Source organism: Aotus nancymaae, unplaced genomic scaffold (genome assembly GCF_030222135.1).
Source record: "Aotus nancymaae isolate 86718 unplaced genomic scaffold, 86718_ANA_hifiasm-v0.15.2.pri h1tg000010l, whole genome shotgun sequence".
Classification (NCBI taxonomy): domain Eukaryota; kingdom Metazoa; phylum Chordata; class Mammalia; order Primates; family Aotidae; genus Aotus; species Aotus nancymaae.
Genome location: NW_026988421.1, coordinates 64,644,257 through 64,667,919, shown reverse-complemented (window position 1 = coordinate 64,667,919; position 23,663 = coordinate 64,644,257). Strand labels below are relative to the sequence as shown.

General features: G+C 41.5%; 1 protein-coding gene across 4 annotated transcripts in view; it reads right to left on the bottom strand.

Moving 5' to 3' along the window:
- OIT3 (oncoprotein induced transcript 3) overlaps positions 1–23,663 on the bottom strand; it is a 44,188-nt gene that overhangs the window by 11,775 nt on the left and 8,750 nt on the right. For 2 of the 4 annotated variants that reach the window (XM_012460255.3, XM_012460254.3), the window contains 4 exons: positions 17,807–17,929; positions 13,091–13,213; positions 11,452–11,612; positions 393–808 (listed from right to left, as the gene is read on the bottom strand). In XM_012460255.3, the coding sequence (XP_012315678.2) occupies positions 393–808; positions 11,452–11,612; positions 13,091–13,213; positions 17,807–17,929 (823 nt within the window). Of the gene's footprint in view, positions 1–357; positions 809–11,451; positions 11,613–13,090; positions 13,214–17,806; positions 17,930–23,663 lie in introns of all 4 variants that reach the window. The other 2 variants (XM_012460257.2, XM_012460256.2) reach the window with 2 other exon arrangements.

Here is a 23,663-nt window from a genome sequence, read left to right as displayed (position 1 = left end):
CAAGCGAGTCTCCTACCTCAGCCTCCCAAGTAGCTGGGATTACAGGCACCTGCCACCACACTCAGCTAATTTTTGTGTTTTGAGTAGAGATGGGGTTTCACCATGTTGGTCAGGCTGGTCTCAAACTCTTGACCTCAGGTGATGCACCCACCTCAGCCTCCCAAAGTGCTGGATTACAGGCATGAGCCACCGTGCCTGGCTGGCCTAGGAGCCATTTTTTACTTTCCTCTCCCTCACTAGTTTTTACCTCCAAAATGTCAGTAAGTGGTTCCTGAACTAACAAAGAGCTGACAGTTGTGCCATGCAGTTTTAGTAAATGACTGGGTGTGCTTGTGAACTTAGAAGCCGGATACAAACTAGGGGTGATGAGATGGTTCCGGCAGCAGCATTACCCATCCCGGATGAGGTAGTATTTCAGGACCTCGTCGATCTTGGAGGTGGGGGTGGCAAAGCAGCTTTCCACCAAGCTTTCCAAGCCGCTCACGTGCACCAGGGGCTCGATGCCAAAGTAGAGGGAGTCACGAAGCTTGAGGGTGGGCAAAGCTTCCCGGTAAGGCTCCTCAAACTCATCGTCCTTGAAGATCTCCAGAGTGAATGGGAAGATCCCATGATTTCGGCTCATGATTTCCAGTGGGGAGTTTCGAAGGTTGGGAACATAACCTTCAGAAATGGTGTACAGGCATGGAAACTCGCAGGTCACTGGGATCAGCAGCTTGCTGGTTCGGATGATGAAGTCCCCGCTGCTCCCCGGGGTCTGCTTGGGTAGACCTGTCACAAGGTTGCTGGCCACGATCTTGTCATTCACCACCTGAGCCAGGCCAGGGTGAGGAGAGGGAAGAGACTGTTTACTTCTACAGTTTTTTCCCTCCCCTCTCATCTTAACATTCTACCAGCTTCTATTTACATTAAAATGCATTAGAGATTTGGTTGCCTAAGGCTGAAGTTTTGTTTTGTTTTTTCCTGCTGCCCTGCTTTTGTTATCAAGCCATCCTGACTGTTAAGAGTCTTAGCTCTACCAAAACATAGCCAGACTGCTTCTTTAAGTGGGACTCTGATCCGCTCCTTATCTCTGGACAGGACATCACAACTGGGGCTTCCAGCCAGCTCTGCCCACCCATATTATCTGGCAGACAGAGTTTTGATTTCTTCCTGTGATGAAGTGCCCAGAGGGAGGGGCAGGCTGCCATCTTTGCTGTTTGGACAACTCAGTCATTCCAGCGTGCAGGGAGTCCAAACTGTCTGGGGTGAAAGTAGTACCCCAGCATGGTATAGCCGCTGTAGGAAACTGTCTGGGGGTGAAAGCAGTACCCCAGCATGGTACAGCCGCTCTAGGAAACTGTCTGGGGGTGAAAGCAGTACCCCAGCATGGTACAGCCGCTGTAGGAAACTGTCTGGAGGTGAAAGCAGTACCCCAGCATGGTACAGCCGCTCTAGGAAACTGTCTGGGGGTGAAAGCAGTACCCCAGCATGGTACAGCCGCTCTAGGAAACTGTCTGGGGGTGAAAGTAGTACCCCAGCATGGTACAGCCGCTCTAGGAAACTGTGTGGGGGTGAAAGCAGTACCCCAGCATGGTACAACAGCTCTAGGAAACTGTCTGGGGGTGAAAGCAGTACCCCAGCATGGTACAGCCACTCTAGGAAACTGTGTGGGGGTGAAAGCAGTACCCCAGCATGGTACAGCCGCTCTAGGAAACTGTCTGGGGGTGAAAGCAGTACCCCAGCATGGTACAGCCACTCTAGGAAACTGTCTGGGGGTGAAAGCAGTACCCCAGCATGGTACAGCCGCTGTAGGAAACTGTCTGGGGTGAAAGTAGTACCCCAGCATGGTACAGCCGCTGTAGGAAACTGTCTGGGTGAAAGTAGTACCCCAGCATGGTACAGCCGCTCTAGGAGACTGTCTGGGGGTGAAAGCAGTACCCCAGCATGGTACAGCCACTGTAGGAAACTGTCTGGGGGTGAAAGCAGTACTCCAGCATGGTATAGCTGCTCTAGGAAACTGTCTGGGGTGAAAGTAGTACCCCAGCATGGTATAGTGGCCACACTGCTTCTTTAAGCAGGTCATCGATCCCGTTCCTCCTAGCTGGGTGAGATCTCCCAACTGGCGTACCCAACCACCTCCTACAGGTGTGTTCAGGTCAGCAACAGGTCTGTACCCTGCTGAGATGGAGCTCTCAGAGGAAGGGGAGGGCCACCATCTTTGCTGTTTCAGTAACTGAGCTGTTTCAGCCTCCAGGCTTTGAAGAGCGCAACCTGATTGCAGCAGTGGGTGGTGGGGGGTAGGGGGTGGAAATAGTACTCCAGCACAGTTCAGTTGCTCTATGAAAGCAGGGCTAGACTGCTTCTTTAAGTAGGTTTCCAGTCCTTTCCCTCCTGCTGGGTGAGACCTCCCAACTGGGGTCTCCAGCCACCACCTAATGGTATGTTAAGGCTGGCAATAGGTCTGTACCCCGCTGGGATGGAGCTCCAGAGGAAGGGGCAGGCTGCTAACTTTGCTGTTTCACAGCCTTCACTGGTGATACCTCCAGGTACTGGAAAATCTGAGGCAATTAGGGACTGGAACAGATACCTAACAAACCGCAGCAGCCCTACAGAAAAGTGGCCAGACTGTTAAAGGTGGGGAGTAGGGAGGGGGGAATAAGCCTGGGCACGGTGGCTCATGCCTGTAATCCCAGCACTTTGGGAGTCAAAGGCAGGTGGATCACCTGAGGTCAGGAGTTTGAGACCAGACTGGCCAACATGGTGAAACCCTGTTTCTACTAAAAAATAAACAAAAATTAGCAGGGTGTGGTGGCAGGCACCTGTAATTCCAGCTACTCAGGAAGCTGAGGCAGGAGAATCGCTTGAACACAGGAGGTGGAGGTTGCAGTGAGCCAAGATTGTGCCACTGCACTCTAGCCTGGGCAACAAGAACGAGACTCTTGTCTCCAGAAAACAAAAGGGGGAGAAACCCCCAAAACCCCACCCAAAGGTCAGCAACATCAAAGATTGAAGGTAGATAAGCCCACAAAGATAAGAAAGAATCAGCACAAGAACACAGAAAAAGCAAAAAGCCAAAGTGCCCTCTCTCCTCCAAATGACGACATCATCTCTCCAGCAAGGGTTTGGAATGGGACTGTAGCTGACATGGCTGGAATAACAGAGGTAGACCTCAAAATGTAGATAAAAACGAATTTCACTGAGCTAAAGGAGCCTGTTCTAACTCAATGTAAGGAAGCTAAAAATCATGATGAAACACTGCAGGAGTTGACAAAGAAAATAGCCAGGATAGAGAAGAGCATAACTGACCTGATAGAGCTAAAAAGACATGATACCAGAATTTCATAATGCAATCACTAGTATTAATAGCAGAATAGATCAAGCAGAGGAAAGAATCTCAGAGCTTGAAGACTATCTTTCTGAAATAAGACAGGCAGACAAGAATAGAAAAAAAAGAATAAAAAGGAATGAACAAAACCTTGGAGAAATATGGGGTTATATAAAAAGATCAAATCTATGACTGATTGGGGTACCTGAAAGAGCTGGGAGAATAGAACCAATTTGGGAAACATATTTCAAGATATCCATGAGAACTTTCCCAACCTTGCTAGATGGGCCAACATTCAAATTCAGGAAATACAGAGAACTCTAGTAAGTTACTCCATGAGAAGACATCCCTGAGACATATAATCATCAGATTCTCCAAAGTTGAAATGAAAGAAAAAATGTTAAGGGCAGCCAGAGAGAAAGGCTAAGTCACCTACAAAGGGAAGACCATCAGACTAACAGCAGACCCCTCAGCAGAAACCCTATAAGCCAGGAGAGACTAGGCGCCAATATTCAACATTCTTAAAGGAAAGAATTTTCACTGACTGGGTGCAGTGGCTCTTATCTGTAATCCCAGCATTTTGGGAGGCTGAGGCAGGCAGATCATTTGAGGTTAGGAGTTCGAGACCAATCTGGTCAACATGATGAGCCCCCATCTCTACTAAAAATACAAAAATTAGCCAGGCACGGTGGCACATGCCTGTTGTCCCAGCTACTTGGGAGGCTGAGGCAGGAGAATTGCTTGAACCTGGGAGGCAGAGGTTGCAGTGAGTGGAGATCGCACCACTGCACTCCAGCTTGGGAGATAGAGTGAGACTCTCTCTCTCTCAAAAAAAAAAAAAAAAAGAATTTTCAACCCAGAATTTCATATCCAGCCAAGCTAAGCTTCATAAGTGAAGAAGAAATAAGATCCTTTTCAGACAAGCAAATGCTGAGGGAATTTGTTACCACCACACTTGCTTTACTAGAACTCCTGAAGGAAACACTAAATATGCAAAGGTAAAACCACTACCAGCCACTAAAAATACACACCGAGGTACACAGACTAGTGATACTAATAAAACAACCACATAAACAAGTCTGCACAATAACCAGTTAGCATCACAATGACAGGATCAAATCCACAAATAATAATACTAACCTTAAATATAAATGGGCTAAATGCCCCAATTAAAAGACACAGAGTGGCAAACTGGATAGAGAGCCAAGCCTCACTGGTATGCTATCTTCAGGAGACCCATCTCACATGCAAAGACACACATAAGCTCAACAAAGGGATAAAGGAAAATTTACCAAGCAAATGGAAAACAGAAAAAAGCAGGGGTTGCAATCCTAGTTTCCAAAAACACAGACTTTAAACCAGCAAAGATCAAAAAGGACAAAGAAGGGCATCACATAATGATAAAAGGTTCAATTCAACAAGAAGATAAACTATGGTAAATATATACACACCCAATACAGGAGGACCCAGATTCATAAAGCAAGTTCTTAGAGGCCTTTAAAGAGACTTAGATTCACATACAATAATAGTGGGAGACTTTAACACCCCACTGACAATATTAGACAGATCATCAAGACAGAAATTAACAAAGATATTTAGGACCTGAACTCAGCTCTGGATCAATTGGACCTGATAGTTATCTACAGAACTCTCCACCCCAAAACAACAGAATATACATTCTTCTCATCACCACATGGCACTTACTCTAAAATCCATCCATAATAGGAAGTAAAATAGTCCTCAGCAAATGCAAAAGAACTGAAATCATGACAGTTTCTCAGACCACAGCACAATCAAATTAGAACTCAAGACTAAGAAATTCACTCAACATGATACAATTGCATGAAAACTGAATAACCTGGTTCTGAATGACTTTTGGGTAAATAATGAAATTAAGGCAGAAATCAAGAAGTTCTTTGAAACTAATGAGAACAAAGATACAACATACCAGAATCTCTAGGACACAAGTTAGGCAGTATTAAGAGAGAAATTTATAGCACTAAATGCCCACATTAAAAAGCTAGAAAGATCTCAAGTTAACAACCTAACATCATAACTAAAAGAACTAGAGAACCAAGAGCAAACAAATCCCAAAGCTAGTAGAAGACAACAAATAACCAAAATTAGAGGTAAACTGGAAGAGACAGAGACACAAAAAACCATTCAAAAGATCCACAAATCTAGGAGCTGGTTTTTCCAAAAAGTTAATAAAATAGACTAGATTAATGATGAAGAAAAGAGAGAAGAATCAAAAAACACAATCAGAAATGATAAGGGAGATATTACCATTGACCCCACAGAAATACAAACCATCAGAAAATATTATAAACACCTCTATGCACATAAGCTAGAAAACCTGGAAGAAATGGGTAAGTTCCTCAATACATTCACCCTCCCAAGACTGAAGCAGGATGAAATGGAATCTCTGAACATACCAATAATGAGGCTCTGAAATGGAGGCAGTAATAAATAGTCTACAATGAAAAAAAGCCCCAGGACCAGATGGATTTATAGCTGAATTATACCCCCTGTACAAAGAAAAGCTAGTACTATTCCTACTGAAACTATTTCAAAAAATTAAAATGGAGGGACTCCTCCCTAAGTCATCCTATGAGGCCAGCATCATCATGAACCAAAATCTGGCAGAGACACAACAAAAAAGAAAACCTCAGGTCACTATCCTTGATGAATATTGATGCAAAAATCTTCAACAAAATACTGGCAAACTGAATCCAGCAGCGCATCAAAAATCTTTTTCACCATGATCAAGTAGGCTTTATCCCCAGGATGCAAGTTTGGTTCAACATATGTGAATCAATAAATGTGATTCATCGCATAAATAAAACTAAAGACAAAAACCATATGATTATCTCAACAGACACAGAAAAGACTTTCAATAAAGTTCGGCATCCCTTCATGTTAAAAACTCTCAATAAACTAGGTGTTGAAGGAACATACTTCAAAATAATAAGAGCCATATATGACAAACCCACAGCCAACATCATACTAAAATGGCCAAAAGCTGGAAGCATTCCCCTTCAAACAAGCACCAGACAAAGATATCCTCTCTCACAATCCCTATTCAATGTAGTGTTGGAAGTTCTGGCCAGAGCAATCAGGCAACATAAAGAAATCAAGCTCATTCAAATAGGAAGAGAGGAGTCAAACTATCCTTGTTTGCAGATGACATGATTCTATATCTAGAAAACCCCATCATCTCAGCCCAAAAGTTAAGCTGATTAACAACTTCAGCAAGGTCTCAGGATGCAAAATCAATGTGCAAAAATCACCAGTATTCTTACACATCAACAACAGTCAAGCTGAGAGCCAAATCACAAATGAACAGCCACTTGCAATTGCCACAAAAAGGATAAAATACCTAGGAATACAGCTAACAATGGAAGTGAAAGATCTCTAAAAGGAGAACTACAAACCACTGCTTAAAGAAATCAGAGATGCCAGGTGTGGTGGCTCACACCTGTATTCCCAGCACTTTGGGAGGCCAAGGCGGGTGAATCACCTGAGGTCAGGAGTTTGAAACCAGCCTACCCAATATGGTGAAACTCCATCTCTACTAAAAATAGAAAAATTAGCTGGGCATGGTGGCTCATGACTGTAATCCCAGCTACTCAGGAGGCTGAGGCAGGAGAATTGCTTGAACCTAAGAGGTAGAGGTTGTAGTGAACTAACATCAGGCCATTGCACTCCAGTGAAACTCTGTGTCAAAAAAGAAAGAGAAAGAAAGAAAAAGAAAGAAAGAAAGAAAGAAAGAAAGAAAGAAAGAAAGAAAGAAAGAAATCAGAGATGACACAAACAAATGGAAAAACATTCCATGCTCATGGATAGAAAGAATCAATATTGTTAAAATGACCATATTGCCCAAAGCAATTTATAGATTCAATGCTTTCCCATTAAACTACCACTGACATTCTTTGCAGACTAGAAAAAACTATTTTAAAATTCATATGGAACAACAAAAAAAAAGAGCCTGAATAGCCAACACAATCCTAAGCAAAAGAACAAAGCTGGAGGCATCACACTACCCAACTTCAAATTATGCTATGGGGCTACAGTAACCACAACAGCATGGTATTGGTACAAGAAGAGACACATGTATCAATGGAACAGAAAAGAGAACCCAGAAATAAGACTGCACACCTATAACTATCTGATCTTCAACAAACCTAACAAAAACAAGCAATGAGGAGATGGTGCTTGGATAACTGGCTAGCCATATGCAGAAAATTGAAACTGAACCTTCTTTATATTATATATGAAAATTAACTCAAGATGGATTAAAGGTTTAAGTATAAAACCCAAAACTATAAAAATCCTGGAAGACAACCTAGGCAGTACCATTCAAGACATAGGCATAGGCAAAGATTTCGTGATGAAGATGCCAAAAGCAATTGCAATAAAAGCAAACATTGACAGATGGGATCTAATTAAACTAAAGAGTTTCTGCACAGCAAAAGACACTATCATCAGAGTGAACAGACAACCTACAGAATGGGAGAAATTTTTTTTCTCTGATGAAGGTCTAATATCCAGCATCTACAAGGAACTTAAACAAAATTATAAGAAAAAAAAATTAAAAAATGGGAAAAGGATATGAGCAGACACTTCTCAGAAGAAGACATACATGTGGCCAAAAAGCAAATGAAGATAAAGCTCAACATCATTACAGAAATGCAAATCAAAACCACAATGAGATCCCATCTCATACCAGTCAAAATGGCTATCATTAAAAATTAAAAAAATAACATGCTGGTGAGGTTGTGAAGAAAAGGAATAATTTTACACTGTTGGTAGGAGTGTAAATTAGTTCAGCCATTGTGGTGGAAGACGGTATGGTGATTCCTCAAAGACCTGAAGACAGAAATACCATTTGACCCAGCAATCCCATTACTGGGTATATACCCAAAGGATTACAAATTGTCCTATTGTAAAGGCACATGCAATGCACACATATGTTTACTGCAGCACTATTCACAATAGCAAAGGCATGGAATCAACCTAAATGCCCATCAGTGATAGACTGGATAAAGAAAATGTGGTACATATATATACCATGGAATACTATGCAGCCACAAAAAAGAATGAGATTATGTCCTTTGCAGGGATGTGGATGGAGCTGGAGGCCATTATCCTTAGCAAACTAACACAGGAATGGAAAACCAAATACCACATGTTCTCACTTAGAAGTGGGAGCTAAATGATGAGAACACACTAACACATAGAGGGGAAGGGGAACAGCACACACAAGGGCCTCTCAGGGAGTGGAAGGTAGGAGGAGGGAGAGAAGCAGGAAATATAACTAACAGGTAGTAGGCTTAATACCTGGGTGAAATAATCTGTATAACCAGCCCCCGTGACACACATTTACCTACGTAACAAATCTGCACATCCTGCACGTGTACCCCTGAACTTAAAAATAATTTTTTAAAAATGATTCAGCTTCAAAGACTGGTATACGAGAGTAAGGAATGATCTGTGGTCAGGAAGGGCTGAGTGTGATGAGACTAGAACTCAGGGGATGACATCTCTCCTCACCCATCATTCGTATCTTCATTTACCCATCCTTCAATGCCTCACTCAAAATTCATCTCTTCTATGAAGCCCACAAGTTTACAATGTACAGTTGATGCCCATTATTCATGGATTTAGTATGTGTGAATTCACCTAGCAGCTAACATTTATTTGTAATCCCCAAATCCATACTCACTATGCTTCTGAGGCTATTCACAGAATTGCGCACAGTGGCACATTCCCAGCTGAAGTCCAACAAGGCACCACCGCCTTCTTGCTTTAGCTCTCATATTGTAAGCCAGGATCCTTTCTGTGATCTACAGAATGGCATGTTTTTTGCATGTTTGTGCTTTTGCTGGTGATTTTGCTGATTAAAGGGACCCCCGAGTGCAGTGCAGATGCGCTGTCTAGTAAGCACAGGATGCTATGATGTGCCTTACAGGGAAAATGAGAAAATACGTGTTTGATACACTCCAGACATGCATTGTGGTGCTGCTGGTCATGAGTGCAATGTTAATGAATCTATAATGTATGTTAAATAAGGTATCTTTAAACAGAAACACACACAGAACAAGGTTGTTAACTGTCAGTTGACAAAAATGTTGTAACAAGAGGATTACAGAAACCTAACCCAGATTTCCCCTAGGAGCAATGCTTAATTGCTAAAGAAATTAGCTTCAGTAGTCCCTAATTCATTGCTTATGGCAGCTTTGTAGAACATAACTACTGCAAATAACAAGAATCAACTGCAGCTTAAACTCAGATGGCTCTCATTTAGAACTTGTCTCTACCTCTTACTTAGTCCATGTTATACATGGCTTCATATTCTAACTATTGGTATTATACTGCCTAGCTCTTTGTTGTGTACTTTTTAATAAATAATAAAATAATAATAATACCAAAAAAAGGTAGGGGGCCTGGCACGGTGGCTCACACCTGTAATCCCAGCACTTTGGGAAGCTGAGGCAGGCAGATCACCTGAGGTCAGGAGTTCAAGACCAGCCTGACCAACATGGTGAAATCCCATCTCTACTAAAAATATGAAAATTAATCAGACATGGTGGCGCTTGCCTATAATCCCAGCTACTTGAGAGGCTGAGGCAGGAGAATCGCTTGAATCTGGGAGGTGGAGGTTGCATTGAGCCGAGATCACACCATTGCACTCCAGCCTGGGCAACAAGAGCAAAATTCCGTCTTAAAAAAAAAAAAGAGTTTTACACACTACCTCTTGGGTAGCCCACACATTCCTCTGGAGTATTACTCATAATACTTGATCTATGCAGAATCAGCAAATCCAAAGCTCTGGTATTTTAGAAAAGGAGAGCTTCTGCCCATTATGTGTTTTTCTGGAGTCTTAGATCTGGTGATGCTGTGGCAGCATGACCTTGTGTAAACTCTTCCACACTCAGGATTTCGGCTGTGACATTTACCGGATGGTTTTCAGCTCTTTATCACCAGATTCTTCTGTTCTGCCATGTGCGGGAGAATAGCGCCAACCTACCATGCGGCATTTCCATTTGATTATCCACACATACAATCCACAAAACTTGCCTCAAGTGGGACTGCCTGCTCCTTGAATATCTCCCCCTTGTCTCCCGCCAAGTCGAATCAGCTTTCTGATTTTCATTTAGTCAGAGAAATATTCGTTTAACCAAATGATCACGAAGGCCTCCGTGCTGATCCACATGCAGGCTCCTCTGCTCTATCCATCTTGGAAGCTGCTGTCAGATCATGGCATTCATCACCACAGTCCCTGCCTAACCCCATTTCTATGGGATAAAATCCAGACGGCTCACCCTAGCACACAAGGCAAGCCTTTGGAAGCCCAGCCCGCCCCATCTACTTTTCCGGTTTCATTTTCCAGTACGAATTCCTGGCTAGTCTGGTTGCACTCTCCACACACCTCCACACAGGCCTGAAATATCCCCTCTTGGAGACTTGCTCACTTGTTTCCCATCTGAAAGGCCCTTTCTTTTCCTCTCTGCTGTGTAAACCACACACACACTTCCGCCTGGATCCAAGTCCCACTTGTCTTGACTGCTCCTGTGTTCGTCCCTTGACTGGGCTCCTGCAGGGCCTGTCATCTGTCTTGCTGTTCATCCTTTCCTTACATTTTTTGTGTTGTCATCTCAGTTCTGCTGTGCAAGTTCCTAAAAGGCAGGATTTCATACATTCCTAACTCTCCAGCACAGGGCTGTGTGCAGAGTGAAAAGTATAAACCTTTTCACTCAACCTGGTTCAATACTTGAACTCATTCACTACATCATGAATGAACCATCATCTGTATTAATTGCTTTCTTCAAATAAAATAATTGGTCAGAGGGGATGTAGCCAGCCTCCCAGTACCACAGGTACTGATGCATTCAGGAAAATGTCTGCACACACTGGAGAACTGGGCTATTTGAAAACAGGAATAACAGAATTCTTCACAGTGCCAGGACCATAGCAGGTGAGCAATAACATATTTGTTAAATGAATGACATAAGATGTTTTGAGCTCAAATCTTTTGTGCATAAATATCTCATTGATGACACAAGTCACATGGCATACCTCTGTCCACTACCTCCCAAATAACTGGCTTTTGGTCACTCCCCAAATGCCCACCAGGAGGAACCTACATTGACCACTGTACCACACGTCTTGAGAGAGAAGAGGATGTTGACGTGGGTGCCGTTGGACACTCCGCGGCAGGAGGTGTTGGTCAGGAAGAGCTCCAGGCCACCAACCAGCTCCCTGGGGATGCTCATTTCAATGGCATTCGATTTGCACAACACAGGGACTGCAGAGAAACGGGGCCACTGTTAGAGCCAGGAAACCTGAATTGGGAGGAAAGCTTTTAGGAGAAATAATTTCACCCTCACACAACCTGAGCTTTTTGTTCCATCCCCAAGGAAATCAGAGGGGCTGAAAACAAGTTGGTGAATAAAACCAGTATTCCTAGCTCCCAAGATTATGGTCAAATAATGTTCCTCAAACATATGGTTCCCTGAATTAGGAAACACAAGTTTCAAATTTCAATTCAACAAACATTGGTTTCAAAGCGTAGCCAGCATAACTCTGTGAACTGAAACACTTAAGAAATTAACTTTCAGCACGAACACAATTTATTGGCAATATAGAAAAAGTGCTGCTTTGATATAGGCCTACGGTACATAACGATGCTGCTGTGACTTTACCATTAATTATTGCCTCATAAAACAGAGACAACAAAAACAGTGTTAGTGCACTTGGGAAAGGCTTCCAAATTGTCCTTGCACTGCTCAGGAAACCATAAACTCTGACTATAAATTTCACCATTTTACCGTAATATAAAAAAGATCACTTTTCCTTAGCATTTTCCAGGTTCTTCTCTAGACTGCAAATACCCTAAAGAGAATACTTGAGTACTGTCAGAGTCCAATACATGAAGACTTATAATAACAATGGTATAGTGTAAAGAAATCAGAAATAGGTGCTCATTACATATTTATTGGATGAATACATAAATATTCTGGACATCAAAAACTAGATTTCCAAGCCAGGCATGGTGGTTTACGCCTGTAACCCCAACACTTTGGGAGGCCGAAGAGGGTGGATCACTTAAGGTCAGGAGTTTGAGACCAGCCTGGCCAACATGGTGAAACCACATCTCTACTAAAAATACAAAAATTAGCCGGGCATGGTGGCACATGCCTGTAATCCCAGCTACTCGGGAGGCTGAGGCGGGAGAATCGCTTGAACCTGGGAGGTGGAGGTTGCAGTGAGCTGAGATCATGCCACTGTATTCCAGCCTGGGCAACAGAGTGAGACTCTGTCTCAAAAAAACAAAAACAAAAAAACCCCAAATAACTAGATTTCCAAAAAATAATTCTCAGAGCATTATTAACCCTCCTATCCTAAGTGTGGGGAAAATAATATGTTCCACAGGGCTTTCAACTTAGTTCACTTAGTTTCAACCCTGTTAGAAGAGAGAGGAGCTGCATCAATGTCTTATGTTTTCATAGTAAGTTATTAGTCATACAAATAACCACAAAAAGTAGTCAAAAATCAAAGGTAGACAGCAAAGGAAAGTTAGTTTTTTGGTAATCTTTTCTTAGAGATCTTCTCTTTTAAATGATTCCAGAGTGATGATTCAGTGATGCACACTGCTCAAAGAGCCATGGTTCTGAAAGGTAAGAACTCTGATATACTTGGCGGAGGAAGGCAAAGAGTTTTGGGGGAGGAAGAAGTGTAATCAAAACAGAGTCAAGCACCCCCCCACCCTGCCCCATGTACTACCTTGGCAAGTGCGGTTATCCTCAGACAGCACCAGGCCCCGGGGACATTCGCACTGGTAGCTTCTCTCAGATCCAAGGCAAGAGTGGCTGCAGCCACCATTGTTATTGTGGCATCCTTCAATATCTGTGGTAGAAACCAACAGAAAAGAAAATCATCTCGCAATCCTCTACCCCAAGGATTCTGGCACTTTGAATCAGGGATTATACTTAACTTATGACAGCATCCCTGGTGCCTAACCTAGTGACTGAGACATGCAGGCAAGACCTCAAAGAATGTTTATGAAATAGCATAGCTATAAAGACTGATCTTCCAACAACCATAACTCTACCCAATTAAGCTGGTCAGGAATTTTGTAGAATGTCCTTCAGTTTGGGTTTGTCTAATGCTTTTCTCATGGTTAGCCAAAAATCATTTCTTAATTGCTGTAACATTTAACCCACTCAATTTGACATTTTATAGAGCATTATTGATGTAAAAGGGACTGACAGAATATAAATTCACCTGGACTGGCTGGATGGATTTGACTTATTGTGTGGACTGGCTGGGTCACCTGGCCCTCTCCTCAAATATCTAGGACAAGAGCACTGGGGGTAAAGGGCTTTGGGCTGACAGCACGCTATAAAAATGAGGCCTGGACCACATGCTGAGTCCACTCAACCAAACCCTGGTGACAGTCCTCTCATGAGATGGTTTTGTTTAAGTTGCCTTTTTTAATGTTTTGCATGTTCAAAAAGCAAACTCAAGCCAAAAGGACAAAAGGGAAAAATATTCCATTGAAAACTAAAGAAGCTACAAGGTGATTTTGAATTTAACAGAAAAAAAAAATGACTTTTGTGGGACTTGGACATTATCTTCTAGGTCAGAGGTTGTCAAACTCTAATCCGCTACATATTATTATAAATAAAGTCTTATTGGCATATAGCCATGCACATTCATTTACCTATATGGCCACTTTCTCACTGCAAGAACCGAGTTGAGTAGTTTCTACAGATTCTGTACTGTCCACAAAGCCTAAAGTATTTACCATCTGACCTTTGGAGAAAAGTTTGCTGACACCTGTCCTAGGTTAAAATAATGAAAGGGAATGTTTTCAAATCATCTGGGATGCTCAGGGAAAGATAAAAGCTGATTTTCAGTTACAGCTATAACTCTCTCAGTTCAATAATAGTTTTTAAAAAGTAGTTATTTGGAACATCAATAAATTAACTTAGGATGAATTAGTTTTTGTGAAATGTATACAGAGAAAAATGTGGCAATGAATCACTCTTTGCAACACTTTAAGGAGATTAAATATCACCAGTTTTCATATCTGCATATTCTTAAAGGATAAAAGCACACCTAGGGGCTTTTGAAATGGCTGAAAATTATATATAATACTATAGAAGAAAGCACAAAAATATGCTGTAAGATGTTAAAATGAACATTAATAGCACTTTTTTCCTTAAAAATTACCTTCCTTAAGTCATTTTATTTCTCTGAGTCACAATTTCAATATTTGTAAAATGAAGAGGTTGCACTAAAGGTTCACTCAGAATATTTCCAGGTCTAAAAATGCAAAGTACAAAATAAACTGAAAATTTAAATTAGCTTAAAACATTTAAGTCTCTCAGGAAGATAAACCGAAATGTTTAGAATGGATACATCTGGCAAATGGATTGCGGGTCATTTTAATTATTTTTCTCCTGCTCCTCTTTATTTTCTTCTACACGTTTATGATAAAACAAAACAGGCTGGGTGCAGTAGCTCACACCTGTAATTCCAGCACTTTGTGGGGGCCAAGGCAGGCGGATTGCATGAGGTCAGGAGTTCAAAACCAGCCTGGATAACATGGTGAAATCCCGTCTCTACTAAAAATACCAAAAAAAAAAAAAAAAAAAAAAATAGCCGGGCATGTTAGAAGGCACCTGTAATCCCAGCTACTCAGGAGGTTAAGGCAGGAGAATCACTTGACCTGGGAGGCAGAGGTTGCAGTGAGCCGAGATCGCCCCACTGCACTCTAGCTTGGGCAACAAAGTGAGACTCTGTCTCAAAAAAAAAATTAATAATCATAAATTAAAAATAAGTAAAACAAAACAACAAAAATTACTTAAAAACGATAACTGAATTAATGCAGGAACAGAAAAATACTGCATGTTCTCACTTATAAGTGGGAGCTAAACAATGGGTACACACAGACATAAAGTGGGACAAATATAAACTATATAAAAATAGACACCAGGAGCCTGGTACAGTGGCTCACACCTGTAATCCCAGCACTTTGGGAAACCGAGGCAGACAGATTGCTTGAGTTCAGGAGTTTGAGACCAGCCTGGCCAACATGGTGAAACCCTGTTTCTACAAAAATTAGCTGGGTGTGGTGGCACATGCCTACAGTCCCAGCTTCTCTAGAGGCTGAGGTGGAAGGATAACCTGAGCCCAGGGAGGCAGAGACTACAGTGAGCCAAGATGGCCTCACTGTACTCTAGCCTGGGTGACAGAGTGAGACCCTGCCTCAAAAAAAAAAAAAAAAAAAAAAAGACACTGGGAACTCCAAAAAGCAGGAGAAGGGAGCAGGGTGAGGGTTGAAAAACTACCTATTGGGTACTGTCTTCACTATTTGGGTGATGGGCTCAATAGAAACCCAAGCCCCAGCATTAAGCAGTATATCCTTATAACAAACCTGTGCATGTACCCACTGAATCTAAAAAATAAAAATTAAAAAGGGCTGTTGTTTTTTAAAAGAACATGTAATTATCAAATAGCTTAGCTAAAGAAACATGTATGTTTGGACTATCAATAAAACTTAAGGGTTATAAACAGGAATATTAATCCTAAAGTATAACTCACTTAATTTTCATCTTCTGTTAAAATATTTTTTCAGTTATGGTTATTAGGTTTTAAGATTATATGAGGATTAACTGCAATCTTTCCAATAAAGTGCTCATAAATAATTATAAATGTTTTTATGGAACATTTTATTAACATTCAAATATGCAAAGATTATTACATAAAATAATTAAGATTTAAGGAGGACTCTGGATATTACATCTATTCAATAAAGTTTAAAATACATTTAGTCTTATTATAAGGAACACTAATTTAATATTATGGTTAATGGTCTCTCAGTTAATAATGCAAAGTTTGTTGCATGAAATAAAATGTGGGCACTAGCCATAATTTTTCCTTTTGGGGTAGTATTTTTATTTTATTTTATTATTATTGTTATTTTTTGAGACAGAGTTTTGCTCTTGTTGCCCAGGCTGGAGTGCAATGGCGCAATCTTGGTTCACCGTAACCTCCACCTCCCAGGTTCAAGCAATCCTCCTGCCTCAGCCTCCCGAGCAGTTGAGATTACAGGCGCCTGCTACCATACCTGGCTAATTTTTGTATTTTTAGTAAAGACGGGGTTTCACCATGTTGGCCAGGGTGGTCACAAATTCCTGACTTCAAGTGATCCACCTGCCTCAGCCTCCCAAAGTGCTGGGATTACAGGCATGAGCCACTATGCCTGGCCAAAGTGACAGAATTTTAGTAGTGACAATTTGCAAGGGTAAATGTGCCTAAGAGAAGGGATATTATTTAAGTTTCATATAATAATGGTAGGCAATTTCCATTTCAATTATTTGATATATATTATGAGTTCTTTTTTGTTGTTATATAAAATGTATGAAGTCCTATAAAATGTCTGTTATTAAAAATAGATCTAAAAGTAAAATAAAATAATTAAAATAGATTTTTTTATTTATCACCCCAAACTGTATTCATCTTCCATAAACACAAAGCATAAAGGGAGGAGAGGAAATGGTTTCATGTAAACCAGTTTCTCAAACTTCCAGGATGATAAAAATCACCCGTGGAACTTGTTAAAAACACAAATCCCAAGGCCCCACTTTAGCTCCTCTGAAGCAGAGGCTCCAGGAGAGGGTTGGGAGGGGCTAAGCGTAAAATCCCCCAGGTGCTTCGCAGCAGCAGGGAAGTTTGGGAAACACAGCTGTCGGCCGGTGGTTATGCTACTGCCTCTATTACCTGGCCAGTCCAGGTGTGCTTCTTGGACCAGCAGTATAGGTAACTCCTAGAAGTTATTTAGAAATGTAATATCTTGACCTGATCTCAGACCTACTAAATCAGAATCTGCATTTTGACAAGATCCTAAGTGATTCGTAGGCACATTTTAAAGTTTGAGAAATACTGAATATCCCTCCTCCTTTTTTTATTTTTTTGAAACATTTTCTATTTGTTGCCCAGGCTGGAGTGCAGTAGTGCAATCATAGCTCACTGCAGCCTCAAACTCTTGGGCTTGAGTAATCCTACCGCCTCAGCCTTCTGAGTGGCTGGGACTACAAGCATGCACCACCATGCCCAGCTAATTTTTATTTTTTAATTTTTTGTAGAGATAGTGTCTTACTATGTTGCCCAGGCAGGGCTCAAACTTCTCAGCCTCTCAAAGTGCTGTGATTTCAGGCACCTGGCCAGAACACCCTATTTTTATTTCTCATATAAAAATGTGGCTTTCTGCCTCTTGCAAAATTCCCTCCTGTTAAATCCTAGAGACAAAATCAGCACTGAATTCTGTCCACAGTGTGAGCATTCTCAATGTTGATGAACACCTTATTTCATTTCTTTGCACAGCCAAACTGTTGCTCTCTTTGGGTTTTAAGACAGTTTCCTGAACATCAGAGAATAAGCCAGTGGCTTCCCTTAAGCTCTCGATTTGGGTCCCTTCTTGCCCATTCTCACCTTCACAAGTCTTGCCATCACTTCTTAGCACACGGCCAACCCCACACTCACAGCGGTAGGAGTTTTTGAGGTTCACACAGATCTCACTGCAGCCACCATTGTTTTGCTCACATTCATTTTCATCTGCAGAAGAGAAACCACACTGTTTCTGTACTGCTGAGCGACTCAGCCTTTTCCCAAGCCCCCGGACAGAATTTCCACATCTTTTCAGATCCTGTTGATGCACCTTCCACCAACCAGCTCCCCTGTGATCCAGTATCATGACTTACATCCACCTGATCTCCTGAACCACATTATTGGTCCATCTGCCCTTTGCGGACTGGAAGGTACCTAATTGCTTGCCAATTACCTTCTCTTCAGGGAAAAACTATGGGAAAATGAAGTTCCTTTTGTGTCCTTGGTACACCCACTTATTTGTATTGGTGAATTTCACTTTCTCCAATGAGTTCCTGAGAAGTTGCTAAATAAATACAAACTTACAAAGTAAATTGTTTTAAGTCATGAAAGGAGCTTACATTACAGAAGGAAATAGGTGATAAAATATTTTATGAGGCAATTTTCTTTTATAACATGAACAATTGCCCTCAAAATCTGTTTTTTAAATTAGTATATTCTCACATTCTACTTAAGCAATGATTGCTAACCTTTTTAAGAATCTGATGAAGGGTATGGACTCTTGCAGTAAAAAAATGCGCAGTTGGCAGCAAATTCTATGCCTTTCTTTCTACAAACAAGGAAAAGGAAGCTCAGGAGCTAAATTTGTCATGGTCCTCGGGAATAACAGACCTAGAAAGGACTGAGGTTTACACACCCATGCAGTGACAGGAGGCATGACCTTGGCCCCAGGAGAGGAGATAAGCTGTGACTGAAACCCTGCTTAAGTCTAGGACCCCAGAAAATGTATCCCCTCGATGAGATGGGGAGAAGAACTTTGCCCAGTGGCCCAGGGAAGCAATAAGGAAACTGCCCAGGGCTCTAGAGAAAGAAAAGCCTTTACAAACAACGGAAGCCCCAAGCCAGGGTTCTGCCATGGCTGAAGTATGTTTCTTTGGTATTTTTTTTTTGAGATGCAGTTTCACTCTTGTTGCCCAGGCTGGAGTGCAGTGGCGCAATCTCAGCTCACTGTAGCCTCTGCCTCCCAGGTTCAAGCAATTCTCCTGCTTCAGCCTCCCAAGTAGCTGGGATTACAGGCACCTACCGCCGTGCCCAGCTAATTTTTGTGTTTTTATTAGAGACGGGGTTTCACCATATTGGCCAGGCTGGCCTCAAACTCCTGACCTTGTGATCCACCTGCCTCAGTCTCCCAAAGTGCGGGGTTTACAGGAGTGAGCCACCACACCCGGCCTGAAGTATGGTTTTATACTTCACACATGGTATGGGGAATCTTGAATAATGAAAACTTTGGCCTGGTCTGACAAAGCATTTGTGATGCCAACAGAAGCATTTGAAAAAGTGCTCTGTGTAAAACTTCCTCAAACCACGTGCTATGGTTTGGATATTTGACCCCTCCAAATCTCATAGTGAGATTTTTTTATTTTTTTGAAACAGAGTCTCTGTTGCCCAGACTGGAGTGCAGTGGTGCAATATTGGCTCACTGCAACCTCTGCCTCCCAGATTCAGGAGATTGTCCTGCCTCAGCCTTCCGAGTAGCTGGGATTACAGGCGTGAGCCACCATGCCTGGCTAATTTCTGTATTTTTAGTAGACAGGGTTTCACCATGTTGGCCAGGCTGGTCATGAACTCCTGCTCTCACATGATCCACCTGCCTCAGCCTCCAGAGTGCTGGGATTACAGGCATGAGCCACCGTGCCCAGGCTCATATTGAGATTTGATCTCAGCGTTGGAGGTGAGCCCTAATGGGAGGTGTTCAGGTCTTGGAGGCAGATCCCCTATGAATGGCTTGGTGCTATCTTTGCAGAAATGAGTGAGTTCTTGCTCCATTAGATTAGTTTCAGTATGTTTAAAAGGAGGCTGCCCCCTCTCCCTTTTCACTTTCACTTCCTTTCTTGCCATGAGATACACATGCCAGCACCCTTCACCTTCCTCCATGAGTGGAAGCGGCCTGAGGCCCTAACCAGATGCTCAGTCTCCCAGTCAGCAGCATCATAAACCAAATAAACCCATTTTCTTTATAAATTACCCAGACTCAGGTATTCCTCTATAGCAACACTAAACAGACAAGGATACCAGATGACAAGAGTGGCGTCCTACAGAAGAACAACCACAACAGAAGATGGTTTGCTGCAAGACACTTATATGAGGAATGATCCATTGTGAGAGAGTGTTGGCATGGTAACTGGAGGCTCTGACCTGGAAATAACAGAATTGTCCAGAAAAATCCATAATACAAGTATTTAAAGAATTAGTAAAAAGATAAAAGAAAGGATAATAACCAAAATCAGTGTGTAAAAAGACAAGGCAGAACTGAAAACACACAAAAACAAACACGTAGAACTTGTAGAAATGCAAAATGTAGTTGATAATATTAAGAATCTTTATCAGGGCCCCTTCTTTCCCTTTCCTCATTATACTTCCTGGAAAGCAGATGGTTAGAGGCTCATAGCCTTCCCGGATGTGGACATGGTGATACCTATGCTTGGGTGGGTCCCTTAGAAGCCTCCATTCCAAGCCTGGACTGATTATCTTGGACTGATTTTTTTTTTTTTAATATGAGAGAGAAATAAATTTCTACTTATTTAAGCCACAATTATTTGGGGGTTTATTGTTATAGCCAATGAAGATAGATACTCTATGCCCCAGCAGTTCCATTCTTATGGGTACCTGCTAGAGAAAATCTCACACACTTGGTAAGGTATAATATTTATGCTAATTCTAAGAACACACAAAACAATGCTATCTATTGTTATAGATACATACATAAATAATAAAAGCATAAAAATGGACCAGAAGATCATATGCTAACTTTAAAACAATGATTATATCTGGAGGATGAGAGAAGAAAGTAGGATGGAATGGGGTGGCTTTACTTGTATCTACAAAATTTTATTTAAAAGAAAAAGGGCTGGGTGTGGTGGCTTATGCCTATAATCCCAGCACTTTGGGAGGCTGAGGCAAGTGGATCACCTGAGTTTAGGAGTTCAAGACCAGCCTGGCCAACATGGCGAAATGCTGTCTCTACCAAAAATACAAAAAATTAGCTGGGCGTGATGGCATGCACCTATAATCCCAGCTACTCGGGAGGCTGAGGCAAGAGAATCACTTGAACCCAGGAGGTGGAGGTTGCAGTGAGCCGAGATTGTGCCATCGCACTCCAGCCTGGGCAACAAGAGTGAAACTCCATATAAAAAAAACCCAAATAACCAAAAAAACAAACAAACAAAAAAAAGGAAGCAAAAGTGAACTATAGTTAAATATAGGTATATGAGTTTCTGTTATATTATTTTGTTGTATGCTGCCTGAAAAAATTATGTAGTTTAAAACAAATCATTAAAATTATTATGTTTAAATAAAAACTAAAGGAAAATTAACACATGCTCTCAAACACAAAACTCTGTCTATAGTTTCAGAGGATTCACAATCTCCCTAAAATCCCACAGACCCCACACAGGAACTTGGGGCTTTGATAGACAAACATGTCTAAGATAAATTAAGGAAGAAATGTGTATGATATGCTACATTTGATGTTTAAAATTCACCAATAAGTAAACATATTGATATGATTTGGCTGTGTCCCCACCCAAATCTCACCTTGAATTGTAATAATCTCCACATGTCAAGGGTGGGGCCAGGTGGAGATAACTGAATCCTGGGCGTAGTTTCCCCTGTACTGTTCTCATGGTAGTGAGTAAGTCTCATGAGATCCAATGGTTTTATAAATGGGAGTTCCCCTGAACAAGCTCTCTTGCCTGCCACCATGTAAGAAGTGACTTTGCTCCTCATTCACCTTCTGCCATGATTGTGAGGCCTCCCTAGCTATGTGGAACTGTGAGTCAATTAAACCTCTTTACTTTATAAATTTCCTTTATAAATCCAAGCTTGAGTATGTCTTTATTAGCAGCATGAGAACCGGCTAATATATATACGTGTATTCATTTTTAGATTTGCCTGTAGAAACCCTGGAAGCAGTACACATAAGAAAATAATATAACTGCTTCCTTGGGATGGAGTTGGGGAAGAGGGAAATGGGGCAAGAGGGTGACTGAGAGCTGGACAGTTTGCTGTATACCTTTTTATGTTGTTTAATTTGGGAACCACTTAAATGTATTACCTATTTAAAAGTTACATTAAAACAAAAGCAAAGAAATGAATGAACAAAAAAAAAAAGCCAAATATTTTTTAACAGAAATATATGAGGGTAGGAGGAGACTTCAGGAACCACTATCGCCCCTACCCCAAGTCATTTAGCATTAAATCACATACTCAAAATCAACCACACAAGATTCCTAACAACTCCTATGGCAGGGCCTAAACATGCTCCACAGGATGGTCAGTGGGGTTCATTTAGGAGCTTTATTTATTTATTTATTTATTTATTTATTTATTTATTTATTTATTTATTAGAGACAGGGTCTTGCTCTTTCACTCAGGCTGGAGTGCAGTGATGCAATCAGAGCTCACTGCAGTCTTAAATTCCTGGGCTTAAGCAATCCTCCCACCTCAGCTGAGACTATAGCTACTGCCACCACAGCTGGCTAATTTATTTTTATTTTATAGAGACAGGGTCTCACTATGTTGCCCAAGCTAGTCTCAAACTCCTGGCCTCAAGCAGTCCTCTTGCTTTGTCCTCTCAAAGCACTGGGATTATAGGCATGAGTCACTGTACCTGGCTCACTTAAGAGATTGAAGAGAAATAGCTTTTCTAAAACAAGAAGCCACTTGAGCCCAGGATGTCGAAACCTCAGTGAGCTGAGATCACACCACTGCACTCCAGCCTGGGCAACAGAGTGTGACCCTGTCTCAAAAACAAACAAACAAATAAACAAAAACCAATAAGCCTTTTATGCTCCTTTCACCTCAATCTCCTACCTCAATCCTGACCTGTTACTGTTCTTCTTGGGGGGACCAGGGTAGGGCAATCTTCCCCTTTCTCTCTAGATTTGTTTTAAATCTATTTGAGTCTGAATCCAAAAAGGTTCATAACCTTAAAGAGAAAGAGAGATGATCTTCAATCTTGAGATTTTCATCTCTGTTCTCTTCCAGTTATAGACAACATAATACACAATTCAACAACTCTGGATTTCCTATAGACAATCTCACTCACATTTCTTGCTACTCAGAACAACCAAAATTGTAACAGTGAAGCTAGAGGAGTAAGTCCTTAGATTATTCTAGACCAGTGCTGTCCAACAGAAATGTAGAGCAAGTTATATATTTAATTTAAAATCTTTTAGTAGTCACATTAAAATTTTAAAAAAAGAAACTTAATTTTAATAATATATTTTATATAACCCAATTATATGCAAAACATTTTCACTTTGATATATAACTAGTATTAAACATACTATTTTTAGAGACAGAGTCTTGCTTTGTCACCCAGGCTAGAGAGCAGTGGTATAACCATAGCTCATTGTAACCTTGAACTCCCAGGCTCAAGTGATCCTCCCACCCCAGCCTCCTGAGGACCTGGGATTATGGGTACACGCCATCATACTCAGATAATTTTCATATTTTTTTGTAGAGACGAAGTCTTTCGTTGTTTCCCAGGTTGGTCTCGAACTCCTAGGCTCACGCCATCTGTCTGCCTCAGCCTCCCAAAGTGCTGGGATTACAGACATGAGCCACCGCGCCTGGCCAAACATCAGTTTTAAAATTCAAGTCAAATAAAATTAAAATTCAGTTTTTCAGTCACACTAGCCACATTTCAAGTGCTCCATGGCCACCTGTAGCAACTCTAGTG